Below are 23,538 nucleotides of genomic sequence, written 5' to 3'. Positions count from 1 at the left end.
GCTTGCTCACATTCGTTGTCGGGAATATAACGGATACACGTGTCAGGGAATGATTGAGCCTCTCTCTCTCTCTTTCATGTGAAAGAGGAAAGGGAAACAGAAAGCTTTTAAAGGTGAGAGTGAGGTGCCTAACGAACATTAGTCATCAGAAATCAAAAATGGTAACTAGAGAGTGAAGTGTTTGGCACAAAGTGCTATTCCTATTCTACAAGTCTTTCTCAACCATAATGCCTTTGTCATCACTATTCCGTTTTTTTGTGTGTGTATTGTTTACAGTTTTCTATTGCGTGTGGTTGTATCTAATTTCGTAATGTTAGGCTTCATATTTAATCACGAGGTCTTATATATAGTTAGAGCTTCTGATCGCAGCTAAGGGATTTAGCAAATTAAACACAACTTTTAGTTTTGAACAAACCGAAAGTTAGTTAATGTCTGATATCTCCGTGTTATATAAGACTCGTGTATAATTTTGCAAAATGTTATAACATAGTATATACTAATATTTTGTTCTATATATCGTTACTAATCGTGGAATTTGATCTCTTGGCCCAACCAACAAAACAAGTCATCAACACCCATATATGAACACGACCACCAAAGCATAGCTTTTGATTGTATTATTATTTGCAATTTAGCAATTAAAGCCATTATGATCTAGTAATGATCCATGGTTGAAAGAAAGGAGCCAAATATAAAGTGAGATTATTTCATTTGTTAACCTAGACTTTGCATCATTAAATCCACGAACCATCGTTGTCTATCAGACCATCACTATAATCAATGATGTTTGTATAATTTTGTTTCAGTGATTACACAATCAAAGCCGATAATTAGATAAACAAATCAAGTGATATAGACCCTACTTTCAAAAGTCTTCTTCTCCCCGTTTGTTAACAGAGGAATGCGTACGTGGAAGCTCTAATCACCGACAGTATTTTTAATCGTGTGGATAATAGAGAGCGTCTAGTATAGTCGCGACGCACAGGATTACTTCAGCTGGTCCCACAAAAGAAAACCTCGCTATGAAGTGACTTGCCTGCAACTCCCGAGGTGAAAAGAGAAAAAGCCAGTGACGAAAAAATAAAATACATATAAAGTTTCAAAAATTAAATGCAAACTTATATAGAAAAAGTGGGAAAAAAACTTATATAGAAAAAGAAAATCACGAAAGAGAAACACAGTGCGCATCAAACTCCACTGTCTAAGGAGAGATCGCATTCTCAACAAGTTACATCAATCTCTCTCTCTCTTTGGGAGCTTACTGATTCGAATCGGTAGCAGCTGAGTCAACTCGCTGAGAAGTGTATTTGTATGTGTACGCGATAAGGACGGGCTACGAGTTTGCGTGATGGATCCCGGTGGGATGATGAACGACGCCGGGACGTATAACCTGGCGGAGATCTGGCCGTTTCCGATTAACGGAGGCGCGACGACGGTTCATTCGTCGATGAGGAGTGGTGTCTCGTTTGGTGGGCCTAACTTGGCTCATCAGTTCGCGGACTCGAATCTGATTAACTGTGGCGATCCGGCTCGTATGAGCCACGCGCTTTCGCAGGCGGTGGTCGCCGGAATCTCTGGTGCTAGGAAGCGACGGGACGCAGCGGAGGACAAAGTCGTCTCTAGCAGCGACGGCAATGACGCGGTACGGTTATATTGACGGATCTGTGATATATCAATTTGGTATTTTTTTATTTAAACAATCTCATTAGATTTCATATACCTTTTTTTTTTTTTTTTATGTGTATTGTTCTTTTGGTATGCTTAATTAGCATTACGTAAGCTTGAATTCATAAACAACTAGAAGTTTGAAAACAAAAGAGACGTGTTTAGGAAAATAAAGAAACAGAATCAAGAGCTCAGTTACTGTGTTTAGGAAATGTATCAGATTAGGCCTTCTTGGTTCAAACGATTGATATCTTTCATAATTGGTACTGATTGTCTTCATATTATTTTCTGGATCTTTCAAGAACACACTCTGATGTTAACAGTTCTTTTTGGTTTTGGTGTGGAGCAGAATGATGGTGACAGTAAAAAGCAGAAGACTTTGGGATGTGAAGACGAAGTGTGTGATGGGAAAGCAGAAACAGGAACATCGGATCAAAAGAAGCAGTTGCCTGAACCTCCAAAAGATTATATTCACGTGCGAGCAAGAAGAGGACAAGCGACAGATAGTCACAGTCTTGCCGAAAGAGTACTTATAACTCTTCTTATAAATACTACTCTTTTAAAAGCTTTTTCAGCTAAAAATGAGAAGACTTGGTATCGAGAGTGACCAGACTCGGTAACAGAGTTTTCTTTGTTGGCAGGCGAGAAGAGAAAAAATAAGCGAGCGGATGAAAATCTTGCAAGATCTTGTCCCGGGTTGTAACAAGGTAGTATATCAAGCGATCATGGTTATCACAATTACAAAATTGGTATAGTGCTGCTAACACTTAAAATCTTTGTATGCTCAGGTTATCGGAAAAGCGCTTGTTCTAGATGAGATAATCAATTACATACAATCGCTGCAGCGTCAAGTTGAGGTGAAACCTTACTCCCTCTTGTGTATTGATTATTGGATAACTTTTTTTTGAACTGTTTATTTCTTGTTCATCTCATAAGAGTATAAGACTGCTTCTATTTTCAGTTTCTATCTATGAAACTTGAAGCGGTCAACTCAAGAATGAATCCTGGAGTCGAGGTTTTCCCGCCAAAAGAGGTTAGCCTGTTGTGGTAGCTCAGACTCTTATGTAACGATCCATTGTCTCAAATTTTACTTCTTGTTTCTGTTTCTCATGTCATTCTTGGGTAAAGCTATTGATGAAACTCAACAGATCATAGGCGTTAGCTATGAATGCAGTTGATATAGCCAACCTCAAGACATCAATACGTCATGTTCACAAAGCTAACATAGTTCACTGAGCGATATGTACTTCCGTTTTCTAATTTTAAGATTTTGGTAAATCGCAGTTCGAGCAGCAGCCGTTTGAGAATCCAGGGATGCAGTTTGGCTCACAACCAACAAGGGAATACAGCAGAGGAGCATCACCGGAGTGGTTGCATATGCAGGTAGGAGGTGGTTTCGAAAGAACATCGTGAATACAGAAACACTTAAAGTTAGTTAATAAAGCTAGTAAAAATTCACTAAACAAAATTCCCATCTCCAATGATGTTAGTCACGAAAAGAAGCATACGTATAAACATTTATAAAAATATATATATATATATATATACGACATTAGTATATTGTTGTGGAGGAAGCGAGAAGATTATAGGATTTCTAGTTTAGACATGAAGTAAAAGGGAGATCGACTGTGAGGATGATTTCCTCTGTTGCTACTTGTCTCAGATTATGTTAGTAATGTTAGATTTCAGATGCTTGTTTGATTCTGTAATCTCTCTGAGGAAGGTTTGGTTCTCCAAAGCTGCGAGACCTAAAAAAAAAGAGGAATGAAAATGAACCTCAGCTCTTGTAAAATGATGTCCTATGCTATTTTTTTTTCTAACAGTAATTTTTTCTTCATTCAAAATCATCGTTTTATCGTATTGTCATATTTTACCGCGTTTTAGTTGTACCGCCAAATTTTTATTGAAAACGGCCTCAAAATGCATTGGATGATAAAATACAACAAAAGAGGGAATTCAAATTAAAATTTCAATATTTGGGTATATAAGCGTGTGGGCTTTTTTCTTCTATCGATAATTTCTCTCTCAATGGGAGAAAAACATAACGAGAAATATCAGCACGATAAAATTTTGACAAGCGCGAAGAAGAACGTCTTTCTGAGCAGTGAGAAATAATAAGAACCTCAAAAAAGAGCAAAAAGAGAAAAAAAAGGAAAAAGGGAAAAAGGAAAAGGAAAAAAATAAAAGAAAGGAGAAAGATGGTCGTCTCAGTTTCTACCGTCGGTACAGATCTCGCGCTCGGTTAATCGGAAAATACAGAGGGTAAAAATTGGAGGGAAATAGTGAAGCTGAATTTCGATTTTTCAAGACCTGCTGGATCCGAATGGTTAGGTCGGGAGGATTCAGCGTTGAATCGTCAACGAATCACCTCCGGGCACCGTCTCGGACGGTGACGCTAGGCCGTATACAGCCTCAGGCTCCGACTTACCGTACCGTCTACTGCAATGACCGTGATGCTAATTTCCCCGTCCGGTTCAAGGTACTTGCCGGAATATTAGTCTTTTGGTTGGTTCATTTCTGCTCCTCCTAATGCTCTTCTTTAATCGATTACATAAATGAGCATTGGAATTATTAGAATTTGCTGTTTTGCGTTCAGTCAATTTCTGAGTTTTTAATTCGTAATGAATGTCGTGTGAAATGTTGCAGGGTAATTCAATTTCCACAACAAAGTATAATGTTTTCACCTTTTTGCCGAAAGGTCTGTTTGAACAAGTAAGTGTTTTTCTTGTTAATTAGCTTCAATAGTGCAGCTAATAGCGATGGATTGTTCTCTTACATTCATCATAATACATTATTCTTCTGGCTTTAAATGCAAAATATTTTGTAAGCTTGCTATTAATTTTTATTAAGGTTGTGATATATTGGGAGTGTTTGGAATGCACCTTTAGGTTTTGAGGGGAATGAAAAGCAATTCAGATCTTTGATGTTGTTTATCTGATCTGAGAAATAACGTGCTTTCTGACAGTTTAGGCGCATAGCAAATATCTACTTTCTTGGAATTTCATGTCTATCAATGACACCAATAAGGTATGTTAACTCCGTCGCGGCTGTCTAATTTTCACTTTTCCCAAGATTTCGATGCCATGTTGTCCCTAGAATGCCTTTGTTATTATTATGTTTTTCAGTCGGTAAAGTGTAAACTAAATAAACTGTTTTCCTGCAGCCCTGTAAATCCAATAACAAATGTTGCTCCTCTGTCAATGGTGCTTCTCGTATCTCTTATCAAAGAGGCTTTTGAAGACTGGGTGAGGCCCTGACTCCTGGTTCTTTTTGTTTAAACGTTATAGAAATATTTAACTCTCCTTGTTATGAATAAGAGTTCTTCAGTTAATATCTATATTGGGTTTTAGTTAGTGAATGCTTATGAGTTTCAGAACCCATCTGCTTCTCGAATTCTAAATCCTTTTGGCAAATAATCTGTTGCAGAAACGCTTTCAAAATGATATGTCCATAAATAATAGTACAGTGGATGTCCTGCAAGATCAACAATGGGTACCTATTCCCTGGCGGAAGTTGCAGGTCGGAGATATTATCAAGGTATATTTTTGTAAAATTACTATGTTATCGAACAAGGTTGCTCTGAAAACTCAAAGACATTGTTGATACACCTGTTTAGTTGTTTACATTGCTCGAATTATAGTCATCATTCTAGATTGTTACCACGGTAACGTTTGTGGAGGGTTCCAGAACTTGTAATTATCTTTAAACTCCAATTCTATAAGCTTGGTCAACATTCTTTGTTGATATTTGCAGATAAAAAAAGATGGATTTTTTCCAGCTGATCTTCTTTTCCTGTCCAGCACAAATCCTGATGGTATCTGCTACGTAGAGGTGCTTAGCTCTTTGGCTATATTATTTGATTATTTTTTCTGTCTGGCAAAGAAGCAGCTATTCAGGATTATTGAATATACATTTTAACTCTAGTGTTACTGTGCGTACCCTTTGTAAATGCAGACTGCAAATCTAGATGGGGAAACAAATTTAAAAATCCGAAAGGCCCTTGAAAGGACATGGGATTACTTGACATCAGAGAAAGCTTCTGAATTCAAAGGTTAGCCTTTGGAGTTGGTTATTATCTTGCAGAGATTTTATTAGCTGAATCTGTGCTTGTACTATCGTCTTTCATCCATTTGTTTCTGAAAATATATCTAAAAGCAATTCTTTGTTAGTATAATAGCTCTGTTAACTGTTGAGCAGTATTCATCAACTTTATCCAATGTTTCTCTCTTTTACTATGCAGGTGAAATTCAGTGCGAGCAACCTAATAATTCTCTGTACACTTTCACCGGGAATCTTATAGTAGAAAAGCAGACTTTACCTCTCTCTCCAGACCAGCTTTTATTGCGTGTATGATCGACTGTTTCTGCTTTTAGCTGTGTGTTCCTTTTCTGCCTTATGTCTACAGGATTTCATTATGCGAGAGTGAGACCTTATATTTTTGGGTTATGTAAATCTTCGGCATTCCAATTCTCAGGGATGCAGTCTTAGGAACACAGAATACATTGTTGGTGCTGTGATATTTACTGGTCATGAGACAAAGGTAAGCTACCGTAAAGCTTGATTGATTAGAAACTAGGTTTGCAAAATTTATGGTAAAGCATTTAGGATTGTCATTTTAGTGACATTCTCCTGTTTCTGCATCCTTGTAGAGTTGCTATGTATACAATTTGATCTACTTTATGGTGTATGCAATGTATGCAGGTGATGATGAATGCCATGAATGCGCCTTCCAAAAGAAGTACGCTGGAAAAGAAACTCGACAAACTTATTATTACTATCTTCTGTGCCCTTATCATAATGTGCTTGATTGGAGCTATAGGCTGGTATAGATTCTAGTCAAATTTGTAGTTTATCCAGTACTAAGCTGATATATCATTGTATTTTTACCCACTCGCGTTGGTTTACAAAATCTGTTATATTTTGCAGTGCAATTGTGACAGATCGTGACCACAATTATTTGGGTCTTCATAAGAAAGATTGGGAATACCGAAACGGAATGACGGTAATAACCTGGCATAGTTGAACTGATTTCTTGCATATATGGATTGCTGGTGCTTATAGTACTTTTTGGTGCCACAGATAGCATTTTTCACCTTTTTTACTCTAGTCACTCTTTTCTCTACAATTATACCGATATCCTTATACGTTTCTATCGAGGTATGTCTCAATTTCTTATTTTAATTTCATTTATCGGCAGTACAAAAAATTTAAGTAGTTGAGTGCTTCCTCTGTTTCCTCCACAAATGGAGCACAGATGATCAAATTTATTCAGTCAACTCAGTTTATCAACCGAGATCTTCACATGTATCATGCTGAGACAAATACTCCTGCCTCCGCCAGGACTTCAAATTTAAATGAGGAGCTTGGACAAGTAAACTACTATCCACTCCCCAATCGCCACATGTTCGATGTTATGTTTTTTTTGCCAGCATTTAAATTGTGCTAACTTAGTTTTCTGAATATGCTTCTTTTTTTCGTCATCTTACATTCAGATTTGCAAATTTATTGGCATCTTTCAGGTGGAATACATATTTTCTGATAAAACTGGAACCCTGACAAGAAATTTGATGGAGTTTTTTAAATGTTCAATTGGAGGAATAAGTTATGGATGCGGTATTACTGAAATAGAAAGAGGAATTGCTCAGCGCGATGGCCTAAAAATTCAAGAGGTACAATTCCTTCTCATATGAGGACGTTTTGTCATGCATTATGGAACATTTGATCCTATTGTTTTATGCTTAAAATTTTTCAGGAACAAAGGTCGACTGGTGCTATAAGAGAAAAGGGATTTAATTTCGATGATCCAAGGCTTATGCGTGGAGGTTGGAGAAACGAACCCAATCCCGATCTTTGCAAGGTGTCTTTCATATCCTGTTGATTTGACTCGCAATCAGTTTAAGAATTTTAATAGCTAGATGATGTGTTATGTTTTCTGGGAGAAACCATGAGATATCAACTTTCCATCATATTATATAGGTGTTATTTCCTTTCCGGGTGGTATATGACTTCGCTAATGTCTATGCATGTGTTCTGTTAATGCTATGGAGAACATTTTTTTTTGCCCTGCGTTAACTTCTCCTGGAAGTGGAGACAGGATAATGGATGATGTCCCTTCTGATAGTTTCTTTAACTGATTAATAGCTGTTATGTTCTCAAAATTTCAACTTCAAATGATTCTATAAGTTGGTATTTTGGCTTTGACCAAGACCTTCGGACTCTGTTCTGAGAGCCTTCAATGAAAAAAGTCGACGGAGGAAAAACCTCCTCTTAAAGAATTTAGTTAACCTTGAGGTTCCAATTAAGTTAATCTTGGTCATGCCCAAGGCTCTAACTTCAATGTATTGTATTTTGATCTTTGTAGGAATTTTTTAGATGCCTAGCCATATGCCACACGGTCCTTCCTGAAGGTGATGAGTCCCCCGAGAAGATTGTTTATCAAGCTGCATCCCCAGATGAAGCTGCTCTAGTTACCGCCGCTAAGAATTTTGGATTCTTCTTTTACAGGTTACTCTCATTTATTTTTCATTTTCCAATAGACAAGTTGTAACTGAAATCAATCTGACAAGAATAAATTTTGAGTTTGTAAGCTAGACCCATAATTACTTGTTTTCTGCCTTTTTTTATCAACTTCCACTATGAGCTGAGAAAAGGTGCTTTTGTTTCTCAAGTCTCTGTGAGTTTCTTTGAGAAAACTTTCATGTATTTTCAGGCGTACCCCAACCATGGTGTATGTTCGCGAGTCTCACACGGAGCAGATGGGAAAGATCCAAGATGTGTCTTATGAGATTCTTAATGTTCTCGAGTTCAACAGGTGTATAAGGCTGCGGAATGTTAGCTTGTTATCTCTTTGCCATGGTTAAGCATACTAATGAAATCTTGCACCATGCATTAACAGTACAAGGAAGCGCCAGTCTGTTGTGTGTCGTTTTCCAGATGGGAGACTTGTACTCTACTGCAAGGTAAACAGTTTTCTAGGCAGATGGATGAGCCTGTGTATTTCCATGTCAAATTTGACCATTACTTGGAATAATGTCTACAGGGTGCAGATACTGTAATTTTCGAAAGATTGGCTTATGGTATGGATGATGTTAGAAAAGTGACAGGAGAGCACTTGGAACATTTTGGATCGTCTGGATTGCGTACCCTTTGCCTGGCCTATAAAGATTTAGATCCGGATGCCTATGATAGTTGGAATGAAAAATTCATCCAGGCCAAGTCTGCTTTACGAGATCGTGAGAAGAAATTAGATGAGGTATACTGCTATTTCGTAATATTTTTTGCTTACAACGAGTATGGCAATGCAAAGAAAGAAATGGTTAGCAGTGGGAATAAGAACTTGTTGAACTGGGTATTTACCATATAGCAGTCAGTAATTCTTTGGTGTTTTTCTGAGACGACAGGCAATATCCGCTTTAGTTGTAATCTGGGTCCGTGCAGGTTGCTGAACTCATTGAGAAGGATCTTATCCTGATTGGATCAACTGCAATTGAAGACAAGCTTCAGGAAGGGGTGCCTACCTGCATAGAGACCTTATCAAGAGCTGGGATTAAGATCTGGGTGCTAACAGGGGACAAGATGGAAACTGCAATTAATATCGCATATGGTAAGTGCCATAAACTTTTTCTCTTTTTTTTTTCTTTTTTTTCTTTTTTTCCTTCTTCCATTTTAACTTTGTGCTCCTTAATTCTTTCAATGTTTCAGCTTGCAACTTGATCAACAATGATATGAAACAGTTTATAATCAGTTCTGAAACTGATGCAATCAGGGAAGCTGAAGAAAGGGTAAGTCATACAGATGCCTCTTATTTTCGTGTGTATGATCATCACTGACTACTGTCCCTCCTAATAGTTGATAAATATCTAATCTAGGGCGACCAAGTTGAAATTGCGCGTGTTATTAAGGAAGAAGTAAAGAAGGAGCTGAAGAAGAGCCTTGAAGAAGCTCAACAGTATCTGCATCATGTAGCTGGCCCAAAATTGGCTCTCGTTATCGATGGGAAGTGTTTGATGTATGCATTGGATCCGACTTTACGAATAACTCTGCTTAGCTTGAGCTTGAACTGTACTTCGGTCGTGTGCTGTCGCGTATCTCCTTTACAGAAAGCGCAGGTAATTTCAGATGACTTGTTGTTTGATTAATACTTACATAATAGTCTGGCAAGACAATCAAAGGGTCCTGAAATATATTTCTCTGAAATAACGGTTAATACTATTGCTTTTTTATGGATTTTTGTTGCGAGATAGAAATACTTGTGGGGGAACATATACTTAATACTCAATTTGTTCTTGTGACCGACTTCTTATTTGTAATCAGTGACACACTAATGTGAATTTCAGGTTACAAGCTTGGTGAGAAAAGGGGCGAAAAAGATAACACTCAGCATTGGTGATGGTGCTAACGATGTTAGCATGATACAAGCTGCTCATGTTGGTGTAGGAATAAGTGGGATGGAGGGAATGCAAGCTGTGATGGCTAGTGATTTTGCAATCGCTCAGTTTAGGTTTCTTACGGATTTGCTTCTGGTCCATGGACGGTGGTCATATCTTAGGATCTGCAAGGTTGATTTTCTCTCTCACCTCAAGCTTAATTTTACAACGTTGCTGTTACTAACGGTCTTTTGTTTTTGGCAGGTGGTGATGTATTTCTTTTACAAGAATCTTACCTTCACTTTGACTCAGTTTTGGTTCACATTTCGAACTGGTTTTTCGGGTCAAAGGTTTTATGATGATTGGTTCCAGTCATTATACAACGTTTTTTTTACAGCTCTTCCGGTGATTGTCCTTGGGCTGTTTGAGAAGGTACCATTAGGTGAACCTTAATTATTTTTTTGGATCGATAATTCGATACTTACTTTTGCATTTTCTAGGATGTGAGTGCATCCCTATCAAAGAGATACCCTGAACTGTATAGAGAGGGAATACAGAATTCCTTTTTCAAATGGAGAGTTGTGGCAGTTTGGGCTTCTTCTGCTGTGTATCAATCTTTGGTGTGCTATCTCTTTGTAACCGCCTCAGCTTTTGATGGCAAAAATTCATCAGGCAAAATGTTCGGTCTTTGGGACGTGAGCACAATGGTCTTCACCTGTCTGGTCATAGCTGTGAACCTCCGGATTCTTTTGATGAGCAACTCAATTACCAGATGGCATTATATCACAGTTGGAGGAAGCATTTTAGCATGGCTCGTTTTTGCTTTTGTGTACTGCGGGATTATGACGCCACGTGATAGAAATGTAAGCTTTGTTTCCTCCATTTAGTCAAACTCCTTTTTTCCCTTGTACTATGTATCTTCTGGTTTCTGATCATTTTAATTTCTTTTTGCTTCTCTGGGTATGCAGGAGAATGTCTACTTTGTCATATATGTCCTAATGAGTACATTTTATTTCTACTTCACGTTGCTGCTTGTTCCTGTCGTTGCTCTTCTGGCAGATTTCATCTACCAAGGGTAAGTAAAAGTTGAATATAAACACTCCAAAAGACTCCCAACAATATGCCTAAATTATATCTCAAAAGATTGCTAATTTGGGAATTTGGGGATGCAGGGCGGAGAGGTGGTTCTTCCCATTTGATTATCAGATCGTTCAAGAGATTCACAGGCACGAGCCGGATAGTAGCAATGCAGATCAGCTGGAGATAGCGAACGAGCTCACTCCAGAAGAGGCGAGAAGCTATGCGATATCCCAATTGCCTAGGGAAATCTCAAAGCACACTGGTTTTGCCTTTGATTCACCTGGTTATGAGTCGTTCTTTGCGTCTCAACTGGGTATATACGCGCCACAGAAGGCTTGGGACGTGGCTAGGAGAGCCAGTATGAGGTCACGACCCAAAGCACCAAAGAAGAATTGAAAGAGAGAAAATGGATGTATGAGTTGTGTTGTATATTTAAGCTGTCACTTTTCCAGTCTCTGCGATATACTGGAAGTTTTGGTTAGGCCTTTAGTTTGTGTTGAAGTATATAGAAATCCTCGATTAGGCCTTTTTTTGTTAGTGTCCATTACTGGTGGTATTGTTGACATTAGGAGTGGCAATGCGATTTTTCCCGTTTATCAAATTGTATTCGATCTCACTAATTCCTAATTAGCATTGGGTTGTTCGCTCTCTACAAGGATTCTTGGAAAGTAGACAAATTTCGTTTTGCAGAACTTACTACAAACGAAACTGACAAAAGCTGCGTAGTAATAAATGAAAAGACAATATTTTTATATATATAGACGCCTCTCCTACAAACCTCTTCACAGCAATCACATCAACAACCACCAAAAAATGATGTTTTTTTCTTTTCTTTTTAGGGAAATTCGAACTCCACTTAAAAGAAAGAAAGAAAAAGGGCACATCTACAATGATACATAAGCGAGAAAACCGGAATTCCAAAAATTATATATGGTCGGGAACAAAAATAAAAAAAAACAGACAAATCACAAAAAATAATCAGGGGTCTTACGGGTAGTATCTGGTTCGACTTGTCGAGGAGCTGGATCAAACTGGAGGAAGTTCTGCTCCATGTTCTCTCCTATCTCTAGAATTGCTGCCATGTTTCCACAACGATAGCAATAGTTTGGTGCACTAAACACCGTTACCACATTCTTTTCCTGTTACCAAAAAAAAAAAACAACAGAAGAGAGATCAATGATTCATTCCACGAGAGACTGACCAACTGATTAGGTGCCTTTGAAAACCTTAAGCAATAGAGCTGAGACCCCATGCACATACATACCTGACACCAGTTAAAACCTTCCATGACAAGCTGATGCGCTCTTGATATGAGACTGAGTCCATTGTTGTGATTAAATTGAGCGGCAATATCCTGTCCAAATGTATAGCCAGCGCCTCGTGGAGATATTCCCCATCCGCAGCGATCATCGGGATCGGACCATAGTAAATCACACATTGGTCCTTCGTGTGGAACCTACAGATTACAACATACATTGTTCAAAGATATGACCAATAAGGTCTTCTTTTGCTCTTTCAGATAACAACCTAATAGTACTAATTTGGAAGTTGGCATTTCTATCTTAAGAGAGCGAAAGGAGAAAGAGACCCGGAAACTAACGACTTTAGCAGGAAAAAGAAGGTAATACCTCCTGTATCCGATCCAAGCTTCGAATATTGTCAAGGGTATCCAGAGAAGGTGAAAGCCCTCCATGCAAACAGAAAACCTGTAATTGATAAGAATTGTTGAAGTCAAAAGCTGTACTTTTGAAAATGATTTCAAAAACACAGACTGAAAAGAACAACTCAAACCTGACTCTCTATGAGGGCGGTAAGAGGAAGATAATCAAAAAGGTCAGTGAAATACTTCCAGACATTTGCATTTCCGTACTTCCTCAAACATTCGTCATAAAAACCATAGCTGAAACAGAGAAGCAGAACACACATCAAACAGGAAAATACTTTGCTGATTAGCCAATAAACCAAAGGAGAAAGTATGCTCGATCAGACTCAGAAGGAACAAAAAGCGTTAGCTTATTATGAAGGATAGCTTACACTTGAGTAATCTGCCGACTTTCGTGATTCCCTCGCAAGATGGTAATTCTATCCCTGTATCGGACTTTCAATGCCACCAGTAAAGAAACTGTTTCTACTGAATAGTAGCCACGGTCTGCAAATAAAGAAAGAAAGAAAAATAGCACCAAAAAAACATTCACTATCAGCTGAAAGTAAAGGCTATTAAGTCAAAAAGATATCAACAAAAAACCCACTCCACCAGTATTCGGTTGGCTATAATGGGAAAAAAAAATCAATGTCAATGTATTAAATGAAATGACAAGTAGAATTACTACAATCTAGCTGCTCTAATGGAGTGAGATGAATCCGTAGTCTGTTCTTTAACTCTCCAGAAATCATTAAGGATAAACTAACATATTGGGAAATTCAGTACCTACCATTCCAACAGCAGAAACTGAATGAAATAAGATGTTCATTCAAAAAAAAAAGAACCCACAAGTAACTCACTTTATACTATTTTTTTTAAAAAAAAAAAAAATGCTAACTTTCCAAGATTCACCGTTGAATCCACCCAAAACGTAGATCTAAAAGGCAACGAACAAAAAAAAACGAGAAAACGGAAAAGAAATCAAAATCAGAAAATCAGAAAATCAGAAACGAATGAAAGAAGGAGAAAGACAGACCTACATAGTCACCCATGAAGAGGTAGTTGGTATCAGGTGCGTTACCACCGATTCGAAAGAGCTCGATGAGGTCATAGAACTGGCCGTGAATATCGCCGCAGACGGTAACAGGACATTTCACGGGCTGAACGTTCCATTCCTCGACAAGGATCGCCCTAGCTTGATCGCATAGCGTCCTCACATCCGCCTCCGATAACGGTTTACACTCCATCAGCTGCTCGATCTGACGGTCCAGATCTCCGTTCGACGGCATCTCGTCCAAAGGCCAAACGATCCAGCTGATGGAATCGCCGGGGATTGTATCGGCGAGGCTAAGATGATTGAAATCGGAAGATCAGAGAATCGTGCCTTTTGTCTTCTTCGTTGCTCAGTCTCTCTCTCTCTCTCCCCTCTGGCTGAGAGAATTGGATATTTATTTTGGATTTTTTTGACTATGAGAAAATAAATAAAATGGAACACTAACGAGAGAGAGAGAGAGACAGAGGACAAAAGATGTTTTTAACCCGGTTTAGATTCGGTTTTGTAGATCAAATCTTGTTCGGCCAACTCTTATTATGATCGTGGTTAGAAGTGAGATTAGCACAAAGAGAGAAATTTGGTTGGGGCTAAACCGGGTAGGAGTTGGATTGGGCTTTGGGACACGTGGGGCTAGTAGCCGAGCAGTTCTAGTTTGAATTTGTCTAAGTCTATAAAGTATCCTATAAACTAAGTGAGAATGGGCTTTTGTGGACTAGTCAAAACTCAGACCCATCGCCAATTACGCATATGTCACCAGAGCATAGATTTTCTCGACATGGTCGAACCAACCATCGCCTAAAGAATCATGGACAAATCGAACGCATTTGCTGGTTCAGATTAAAACTAAAATCATTTTAAAAGGGGGCATTCCGAGAATTGAACTCGGGACCTCTCGCACCCTAAGCGAGAATCATACCACTAGACCAAATGCCCGCTGTTGTTTGTTTCCTAAACTATATTGCTTACTACTACTAAGTTCTTAGTTCTTAGTTCTTACCTTTAATTTCCGAAGCGAAGCAGCGCAAATCACCGCTAAGTGAGAAATTCATAGACCAATTTTTTGTTCCTTACATTACATACATGCATGTATCATATCACTTATAAGAAAACTTAACCGAGTTTTTTTTTAGATAAAGTCGGAAATTCTATATTTTACTTACTAAACAAATACCACACAACAATCGATGCATTAACCATGCATTGTACATATTTAGTATCTGGAAACAAATACCACACAACAATCGATGAATAAACCATACATACCGTATTGAGAGTCTCTGGAAACTGTGTTTAGTTGATTTATGACGTAAGACAAGCGAGAGTTTTTTAAAAAAAAAAAAAAGAAACGGGACTATAGCCCTAACTCGACCTTTGGAGTTAGAAAGTCTAATTTCGTGACCCTCTAGTTGAGTCAGAAGGTCTTAAAATTTATATACAATATTGAACAAGTCCTCTCTTTTTCGTATACAGTATATAACAAGTCCCCTCTCTTCTTCCTCCTCTTCTTTTCGTCGCGGTACCCTCTTCCCTCCTCCGCTACCGAAACCACAGAGAGAGAGAGAGAGAGAGAGAGAGAGAGAGAGAGAGAGAGAGAGAGAAAAGAGAGAAGAGAGAGAGATAGATTGCTCGAAACCAGAAGCAATCTCACCACTGATGAATTATATGTATTTCTCGCGGTAACTCAAAAAGGAAGCTTGTTTTGCTCTTTACTTGTGAATACTCCGTCCAATATTTCTACTTTGAAACTCCGGCGGCCAACATTTTCGCCGATCCCCTGCTTTCGTTGAAACTTCCATTCTCTTACCAAGGAACGGAGAAGCTCCATTCACCGTTCGAGTAACGTGATCCGGTTTTTTATTTAAAATCTCTTGCTCAGTTTTTTTTTTCCTTTTTTTCCGATTCCTTGCTCGTTTTACCGATAAGAGATCCTATTAGTCGGTAAAATAAATATCTTTTTTTGTCATTCGGAGCTATTTCTATGGACTTTAATTATTTTCAGGGTTCTTAGTTTGCTAAAAGCCTGATTTTTTTCCAGAAATTTGACTAGGAGGAAGAAAAGATGAAGAGAGTTAGAAAAGATGAAGATGAAGTCCAAAGGCGAATAAGGCGTCAGGTTTCATCTCCACAAGAAACGTAACTCTCTCGAACCCCAAATTTGTTTCTTTTCTAATTTGTCTTTAGGCTAATGTTGTTTTGTTGGGGATGTTAATATTTCATACCTGGAATTTATTTACTTGTAGGTTGTGAGTTTCCTTTTTGAGGCCTATAATTATTCAACGTTGTAGCTAACAATTTCAATGTTTGAAAGTAAGTTACATGTGTTTGTGCAATGCAGAGACAGGCAACCTGGAACAAGTGATGCTCTACGATATCTCATATCTGTCAAGAACATTTTTCATGACAATGTAGAAAAATATGAGACATTCCTTGAGATCATGATGGACTTTAAATGTCAGAGGTATACCTACTTCTCTTCTCTTCCCGTTTAGTTTCAATTTGTCTTTCTTAATGAGGGTACAGAAGGAACTAGTGTACTGTGGATGTCACAGTGTGAACTGCGTCTACTCATGCTGTCTCATGTTGGTTGCAGAGTCACTACTGATGGTGTCGTTCAAAGAATAAAAGCTTTGTTCAAGGGTTACGACGACCTACTTTTAGGTTTTAATACTTTCTTGCCCAAAGAGCATGCAATAACCCTTCCGGCAGAGGAAGAGAAACCTCAGACCACGGTGGATTTCAAAGACGCTGTCGGTTTTGTCATCAAGACTAAGGTATGTATGTGATGTGGTAAATGACATACTGAAGTAATATTGACTTTCTATCAGTTAAGGTTTACTTGAATTTCTACTTTTGCAGGCGAGGCTCAAAGGTGATGAATATGCGTATCAAAGGTTTCTGGATATCTTGGACATGTCTCGAAAGGAAACAATGTCCATCTCTGATGTCTACGAAGAGGTATGTTTATTGTTATTGCCCGGAGGGTTAACTTTTGAAATTTCTGCCTCCTATTGTTAGAGCGACAGCCGACAGTTGTATCATGCTTCTCTGATCATCGTCTGTTGTGTAGGTTACTATGCTGTTCAAGGGTCATGAAGATCTGCTCGCGGAGTTTGTTAATTTCTTACCTCAACGTTTAAAAACTGCTTCTGCGAGGAATGCTGTACCGCTTCGTAAGGACACTGCAATTTCTGCCATGCATCCAATGCATTCGGATAAGGTTACTCTGATTCATCTTTGTAAATGACAGTATCTTTTGCGCAGTTAGTAATGTTTTTAATGGATCTTCATCGTAGCAGAACTGCATTTTGGTATTACTTCCTTCCCTCCACTGTTTTAAGAGTCTGATAAATCAAGATCAAATTGGCATTGTTATTTTGTATAGGGAACTTGATAGTGAGATATTGATATTGACTCTTATTTACTGTAGAAAATAAAACGACGATGTAAGCTTGAAGTTCATTCTGAACACACTGATCAACGAGAAGATGGTGATGATAACCTTGTCGCTTGCTCTGCTGGTAATTCTCTGGAAAGTGAGTCTTTGGATGGCCTGTTACATTTCTATCTACATTGCCTATATAGTTCAGCTTTATGATTGTGAAAATGTCTTTCATTCTAGTGAATTCAATATAAACAACCAAATGATATCTGTCTGAGATTTACTGTGACCGTGGTCAATTTTGTCTCTGTTAATGTAATAGTTTGTATCTAGTTCTGAGGTTCAAATATGTTAACTTTTTTGCGGAATCCCTTGTTACGTATCTTCATCTTGTATATTATGATCATGCCCAACCTTGTGTCTGTTCTCGGATTAAGTGGTCTGTAGTTTATATCTGGTTATAAGGTACTTAATTTTTGCAGACTCCCTTGTTAAAGAAGGCCAGCGAGGATATTTGAAGACAGAGGAGAACGGGGGAATTCGAGATTTTGAAAATAGAGAAGATACAGATAAAGAAAAATGTGCAGCGTCTGGCAGTAAAGATATCGAAAGTTCCAAATGTCCACTAGCTTCTATCAAATATGTGGCAACACCTATAAATGAACTTGATCTTTCTGGATGCACTCAGTGTACGCCAAGTTATCGGCTCCTGCCAAAGGATGTGAGGGCCTCTTTTTCCTAAATAACATCGTTCTACTACACTGCAATTTACTGCGTCATTCCGTTCTCTTATAATCATATGTTTGGTCTGTGTCTATGCAGTATCCAGTTGAAATTCCAAGATACAGAAATACAATTGGTAAAAAGACACTTAATGACCACCTGGTATCTGTCACCTCAGGGAGTGAAGATTACTCATTCAGTCATATGCGCAAAAACCAGTATGAAGAAAGCTTGTTTCGGTGTGAGGATGACAGGTATGATCTGGTAGTTTGATGACATATTTCCTTAATCCACTTGGTATATACAGGTTCTGTATTCTCTCTCTATATCCATATAGATACTTTCCTATAACTTTGGGACTTCTCTCCTTTCATATGGAGAAATGCTGGTCTTTTTGTTGGTAATAGATTCCCCTGTTTAACATTCCTAATGTGTCTTCAGGTATGAAATGGACATGTTACTAGGATCTGTAAGTTCAGCTATCAAACATGTGGAAATTCTTCTGGAAAAGTTCAACAACAACACAATATCAACAGACACTACAATATGTATCGAAAAACACTTATCAGGTAATTCGTTAGTGTGGAACCAATCCAATGTGGCTATATTTTGTCTATTCTTCACTTATTTGTGCTAATAACTTTCTATGTGACTGTATCTAATAGCTATGAACTTAAGATGCATTGAGCGGTTGTACGGTGATCATGGGCTTGATATCATGGATCTTTTGAAGAAGAATATGCACAGCGCTTTACCGGTGATACTGACGCGCTTGAAGCAGAAGCAAGAAGAATGGGCAAGGTGCCACTCTGATTTCCAGAAAGTTTGGGCGGAAGTCTATGCTAAGAATCACCATAAGTCACTAGATCATCGTAGTTTCTATTTCAAGCAGCAGGACTCGAAGAACTTGAGCACAAAATGTAAGCTTCCTTTTCAAAAAAATTCTTAGTAAGTTTTAAGATCTCCACTTGAACACAAAATGTAAACTTCTCCTACTTTAGGCTGATGAAACCACATGTTTTTTTTTTTTGCTGCACTTGAAAATTTCGTGGAAAAATGTAGCAACTTCTTTCTCTGCCTCGTGATTTTGAAGAATTATGGTGAAGCGAGAGAAAGTGCAATTTTTTTTAGTAACAGATGATTAGAGTAGAGTGAGCCCAGATTTTGTACTTATTTCCGAGTTATTTGTATCAATTGTATTTTTTCGTTGTGTCCTAAAATGCAGGTTTAGTGGCAGAGATAAAAGATATTAGTGAGAAAAAGCATCAGGAAGATCTGCGTCAAGCGATTGCTGTCAGAACTATGCCCTCTTTTACCCCGGATTTGGAGTTCAGTTATTGTGATACTCAAATTCACGAAGACTTATATGTGCTAATCAAGTATTACTGTGAAGGAGTATGTGCGGCCGAACAATCAGATAAGGTAATGAAGCTGTGGGCAACCTTTTTGGAGCCCATGTTTGGCATTTTTTCGAGGTCTCAGGGTAACCTGGCTATGGACGATATGTCGAAGTTGAAAAACAACAACCAAAAAATGCATGATGCATGCGTGGCAGTGAAGGATAGCGCTTCTGGGTCAAAACATCCAGTATCCCCGAAACCGCTGAACAAAGATAATCCGACAGTGCCAGGAAGCTCTCCTAGGAAAGATGTCTCTTCCAATATAGTGAAAACAGTTCAGCTCAATAAACTGCAAGATGATGCAGCTATGATCAATGAGGTAACTCCTTGTGTGGAGTTGTTTTAAAACTAAATCAAATGCATTTCAGTTCTTATAAGTTCAATGAAAAGTTACCATCCTTACTTACCAGTTTGACGCCTTGATTAGCAATCACTAGAGACAAGTCATGATTATATATATTTTATGAGACTTTGCAGGTATAATCGTATTTTTGGTTCATGGTCCACAGGTTATCCAGTCTTCCAAACTGATGTCACCCAGAAACGATCAGATAATGGAGGATGTAGAGAATCATACGGTCAACGAAGTATCAGTCGGAAAGCACGAGGTTGAGCGAGAAGAGGGTGAATTATTTCCCGCCGACAATTGTGAGCTAGGCAATTTTGAGGTTAATGGACAGGATGGCCTCAAGACTTTACAAAGGGTGATGGACAATGTAAGAAGCGATAAAGATCAAGACCAACAACATTGTGATAAAAAGGGAGCAAAGAGTAATGCTCGCGCTGAAGATGACAAAACAGAAAATTCTCACAAGTTATCAGAGGATAATGAGACTGCCTCTAAAATGCTTGTTTCAGGAGCTAAGTTTGGTTGCCATGAACAGCATTACGGAGTTATGAACTGTAATGGGCGTGTTAGTGTGGCTGGAGAGGTGGCTAATGGAAATGAAGGGGAAGATGGATCTTTTGCATTTTCAGAACGGTTTCTGCAAACTGCAAAACCTGTTGCCAAGCATGTGCTTTGGCCATTGAAAGCCAGTGAAACTGAGTCCCAGAATGATTCTCGAGTTTTTTTCGGGAACGATTCCTATTACGTGCTGTTCAGGCTTCATCAAGTAAGGACTGTTTGAACCAAGCTTCTCGAATCTTTAATATGATGATCTTCACCTCTGGTGCTAATTTCTTTGTACTTCTGCTGGTTTTCCAGATGTTGTACGAGAGGATACGATCAGCAAAAAAACTTTCAGAAAAGAAAGGGAAGGGTCCAGATAACACAACTCCTGATTCTTATTCCAGGTGATATATCTTCCAAGTTAATGGCTTTGTATTGAACAATGGTTCTCTACTGACTTTTGGAAGCATAAAACTTTTAGGTTTATGGATGAACTCTATAAATTACTCGACGGCTCTAGTGACACTACAAAGTTTGAAGATGAATGCCGGTCTATTTTTGGAGCACAGTCATATATTCTTTTCACATTGGAAAAGCTGGTTCAGAAGTTTGTTAAGCATGTAAGAGAAAATAATTTCTTGTCTTCTTGACTCTCTGGGTCCACTCACTCTCTTTTTTGTTTTCTTCATGGGGGTGTTTGGATATGCTTCAGCTCCATGCGGTTGCAGCTGATGAGACAGACACCAAACTTCTGGAACTATATGCATATGAGAACTACAGAAAACCTGGAAGATTCTTTGATCTTGTGTATCATGACAATGCACATGCCCTCCTCCATGAGGCAAACATATACCAGATCAGATATGTAGGTTTCTCTTGAACTTCACATCTGTCCTGTCCATTCGAATTCCGTAGTGTATTAATATTACGTTGTGACTGATTGCAGTCGTCGGCAGAGACCCGTCTCTCGATTCAGCTTATGAACAGCTGGAACAATCATCTTGAAGCAACGGGTGCAGCGATGGAGACTGGTTTTGCGGACTATCTGCAAAATAAATTTCTGACATCAGTCAGTGATGAAGAGAATCATAGTTTGTTTCTGAAAAGGTGAAAAACTGATTTGAGCTTATGGTATATGTTTTTTTTTAGGTTTCTGCAGTAATGTGTAAGCAAATTTCTGTGCAGGAACAAGGAGAAACTCACTGGTTTAGATAAATCTTCAGGGATGCCATCTGCAATGGAAGGATTGATCATTATTAACGAGATCGAATGTAAGATGGATTGCAGTACTTCAAAGGTACAACATATAATGAAATTCTGTGTGTTGGGAAAGACTTGACTTCTGAAATGTTATATTTTGTGGATGAATCAAACTTACTTTGTCCGAATGATTTAACTGATGTAGGTGAAGTATGTAGGAAACACATCAGATCTTTTGTACAGAAGCAAACAGAGGAAACCGAATTCAACGGGACAGAGGCTAAAAAGAGTCAGCGAAATCTCAAAACAGAGGAGAATATCACGGTTTCACATTATGCTGAATTGCAAACTTATTGCCTTGCCACCTCTATAAACACTTACCCAGTGCCGTGTCTAATGTTATGGATTCAGAATAGGATTCTATAGCAGTAAACGATATTCCTCTAACCGATGAGTAAAATGATTATCTATTGGAGGTTCCATCCCACCTTATAAAAAGTTCAATTTCATTAGGAGACAACTTTGCATTGCTAATATTTTGTGATTCTATAATGAAGGCGCTTGTCAATTTAAAAGTAAATAAATAAATAAATAAATAAATGATATGGTTATATATCATTAAAGGGCATTTTGAAATCATTCAACTAAAATTACAAAACAAGATGTCTTTGACTCATAGTATTTTCAACGAGCGACTTCTTAAAATATGTCTTTTTAGTCCATGCTTAAAAGACAAAAACACAATTAAATATGGTGATGGTCTTGCAACATTTGAACGAAAATAAATTAATCCAAGATTATAACTCAAGCAGTATAAATGTATAATGGTCAGCCACCCAAAAAGTGAGAATATTGAAGATCGTGACATTCAATATTAGCAAATAAGCAACAACTAACAAGGAGAAGACTACTTAAGCAAACCAAAAAAAAACGAGGAAACTAGTTTAAACGACCTCCAGTCCGAACAAATTCTTTTTTTCTGAATGAAGGTGCAAATTTTCTTCTTCTATAACAAGCATTAGGCGATAAATAAAGCAAGCTAGACATCGAACAAAGGTAAATCTACATGTCAAGAATATAGGCAAAAGCGTGGAAAGACACATGCAGCAGCGATCAAGACAGTACATTACCCAAAGCAAAGATGACAAAAGAAACAAAAAAAAAAAAAGGAAAGAAAGAGATATGATGGTAGAGAGACTCATTCCCCACATGAAGGGACAAAACGCAACCCAAGGAAAATTTTGTTAATTTATTGCAAATTTTTTTTTAAGTACGGCAAACGTGAGGAGTATCCTTTTGGGATGATTTTGTTGTCGACAATAATTAATGATTTTGTTGGTATATACAGTGCATCGGAAATTTTTTTAATCCGTCCTTCTAATGTGGTTGGCTGCACTCACATTAACAGTTCTACATGAGATTATACTAATCCGATATTTTATTTTAGAGTTAACCTTTGAATAATTTATACTTTTAATCAGTAATTTTTCGAGTGTGAATAGACTTTGAAGGAAAAAAAAAAGAATAGGATGTTGATCAGTGGTTGATTACTTGATTTAGAGAAAAAGAGCACCTAGACTTTAATTAATTTGGATTACAAGCTAAAAGAAAACTAAAATAATTTATTATAATAATTATTATTAGGGATTATTTTTGGATCCTCTAATTAACATCGTAAGTAAATTGATTAATTTATTGTGGTCAGTCGTTAATTCTACTGAATATACTAATATGCGGTCGGTGAAAATCAGACTGTTAATTAAAACATCCAAAACCGAGTTACTCTATTAAGTAATAATTGGTGCTCAATTAAAAGACCGCTACATCGAGGAGCACGCTTAGATTTGTTAATTGTTTATATTGGATTTAATTTGTCTCTACTGTATATAGTTTTTTCTTTTGGGTCAGAATCTCTATATAGTTCTTAATAACAATTTGCAAATCGACATCCATGTGAAGATATATCCTACTCGAACGGATGCATATGGAGTTTGTAAAAACACATTCTACTTTGAAAACAAACAAAGAAAACAACATCAAAACGGGTGGCAGAGACACCGGATCTATAAAGACTAATTACATAGAAATATGCCCTAAAGAAAGGGAACAAGAATTGCCCTTTTCCAGCCTTCAAACT

At 37.9% G+C, this 23,538-nt stretch overlaps 4 protein-coding genes and 1 non-coding gene across 8 annotated transcripts; 3 read left to right on the top strand and 2 right to left on the bottom strand.

Moving 5' to 3' along the window:
• Positions 1–1,144: 1,144 nt before the first annotated feature.
• LOC18993836 (transcription factor BPE) lies at positions 1,145–3,462 on the top strand. The gene is made up of 6 exons (XM_006417404.2): positions 1,145–1,642; positions 2,015–2,191; positions 2,307–2,372; positions 2,454–2,522; positions 2,627–2,698; positions 2,950–3,462. The coding sequence occupies exons 1-6, from the start codon at positions 1,349–1,351 to the stop codon at positions 3,076–3,078; spliced, it is 807 nt and encodes a 268-aa protein (XP_006417467.1). The 5' UTR covers positions 1,145–1,348; the 3' UTR covers positions 3,079–3,462.
• A 267-nt stretch (positions 3,463–3,729) lies between these two features.
• On the top strand, positions 3,730–11,712 carry LOC18993835 (phospholipid-transporting ATPase 3). 2 transcript variants are annotated; one of them, XM_024152403.1, is made up of 27 exons: positions 3,730–4,144; positions 4,312–4,377; positions 4,636–4,692; positions 4,829–4,910; positions 5,092–5,202; positions 5,419–5,496; positions 5,620–5,716; positions 5,906–6,012; positions 6,140–6,205; positions 6,367–6,488; positions 6,592–6,667; positions 6,745–6,822; positions 6,920–7,036; positions 7,185–7,334; positions 7,418–7,522; positions 8,027–8,169; positions 8,375–8,476; positions 8,561–8,624; positions 8,705–8,917; positions 9,103–9,268; positions 9,367–9,446; positions 9,534–9,773; positions 10,002–10,223; positions 10,296–10,463; positions 10,532–10,894; positions 11,000–11,106; positions 11,204–11,712. In XM_024152403.1, the coding sequence occupies exons 1-27, from the start codon at positions 4,110–4,112 to the stop codon at positions 11,505–11,507; spliced, it is 3,519 nt and encodes a 1,172-aa protein (XP_024008171.1). In that variant the 5' UTR covers positions 3,730–4,109; the 3' UTR covers positions 11,508–11,712. The 2 variants fall into 2 exon arrangements, with proteins under 2 accessions (XP_024008171.1, XP_006417466.1); XM_006417403.2 differs by having other exon boundaries at positions 4,631–4,692.
• A 127-nt stretch (positions 11,713–11,839) lies between these two features.
• Positions 11,840–14,239, bottom strand: LOC18993834 (serine/threonine-protein phosphatase PP2A-2 catalytic subunit). Its single transcript, XM_006417402.2, has 6 exons — positions 13,790–14,239; positions 13,146–13,260; positions 12,903–13,011; positions 12,740–12,817; positions 12,376–12,567; positions 11,840–12,250 (listed from the first exon to the last, which is right to left on the bottom strand). The coding sequence occupies exons 1-6, from the start codon at positions 14,040–14,042 to the stop codon at positions 12,077–12,079; spliced, it is 921 nt and encodes a 306-aa protein (XP_006417465.1). The 5' UTR covers positions 14,043–14,239; the 3' UTR covers positions 11,840–12,076.
• Positions 14,240–14,668: 429 nt separating this feature from the next.
• On the bottom strand, positions 14,669–14,740 carry TRNAP-AGG. The gene has a single exon. It is a non-coding gene; the product is annotated as a tRNA-Pro (tRNA).
• A 625-nt stretch (positions 14,741–15,365) lies between these two features.
• LOC18993833 (paired amphipathic helix protein Sin3-like 6) lies at positions 15,366–21,911 on the top strand. 3 transcript variants are annotated; one of them, XM_024152535.1, is made up of 19 exons: positions 15,366–15,643; positions 15,843–15,940; positions 16,143–16,265; positions 16,398–16,578; positions 16,664–16,762; positions 16,875–17,024; positions 17,235–17,340; positions 17,669–17,907; positions 18,009–18,163; positions 18,351–18,478; positions 18,575–18,829; positions 19,135–19,628; positions 19,819–20,424; positions 20,517–20,605; positions 20,683–20,821; positions 20,914–21,066; positions 21,148–21,308; positions 21,387–21,498; positions 21,607–21,911. In XM_024152535.1, exons 2-19 carry the CDS (start codon positions 15,867–15,869, stop codon positions 21,772–21,774), a joined length of 3,432 nt encoding a protein of 1,143 aa, XP_024008303.1. In that variant the 5' UTR covers positions 15,366–15,643; positions 15,843–15,866; the 3' UTR covers positions 21,775–21,911. The 3 variants fall into 3 exon arrangements, with proteins under 3 accessions (XP_024008303.1, XP_006417464.1, XP_024008302.1); XM_006417401.2 differs by having other exon boundaries at positions 15,366–15,656; positions 17,235–17,325; XM_024152534.1 differs by having other exon boundaries at positions 15,366–15,656.
• The last annotated feature ends 1,627 nt before the right edge of the window (positions 21,912–23,538 follow it).

This window comes from Eutrema salsugineum, unplaced genomic scaffold (assembly GCF_000478725.1).
Source record: "Eutrema salsugineum unplaced genomic scaffold, Eutsalg1_0 scaffold_5, whole genome shotgun sequence".
NCBI classification, from domain to species: Eukaryota; Viridiplantae; Streptophyta; class Magnoliopsida; order Brassicales; family Brassicaceae; genus Eutrema; species Eutrema salsugineum.
The sequence above is the reverse complement of the archived record's forward strand: the minus strand, read 5'-3'. Positions and strand labels throughout refer to the sequence as shown.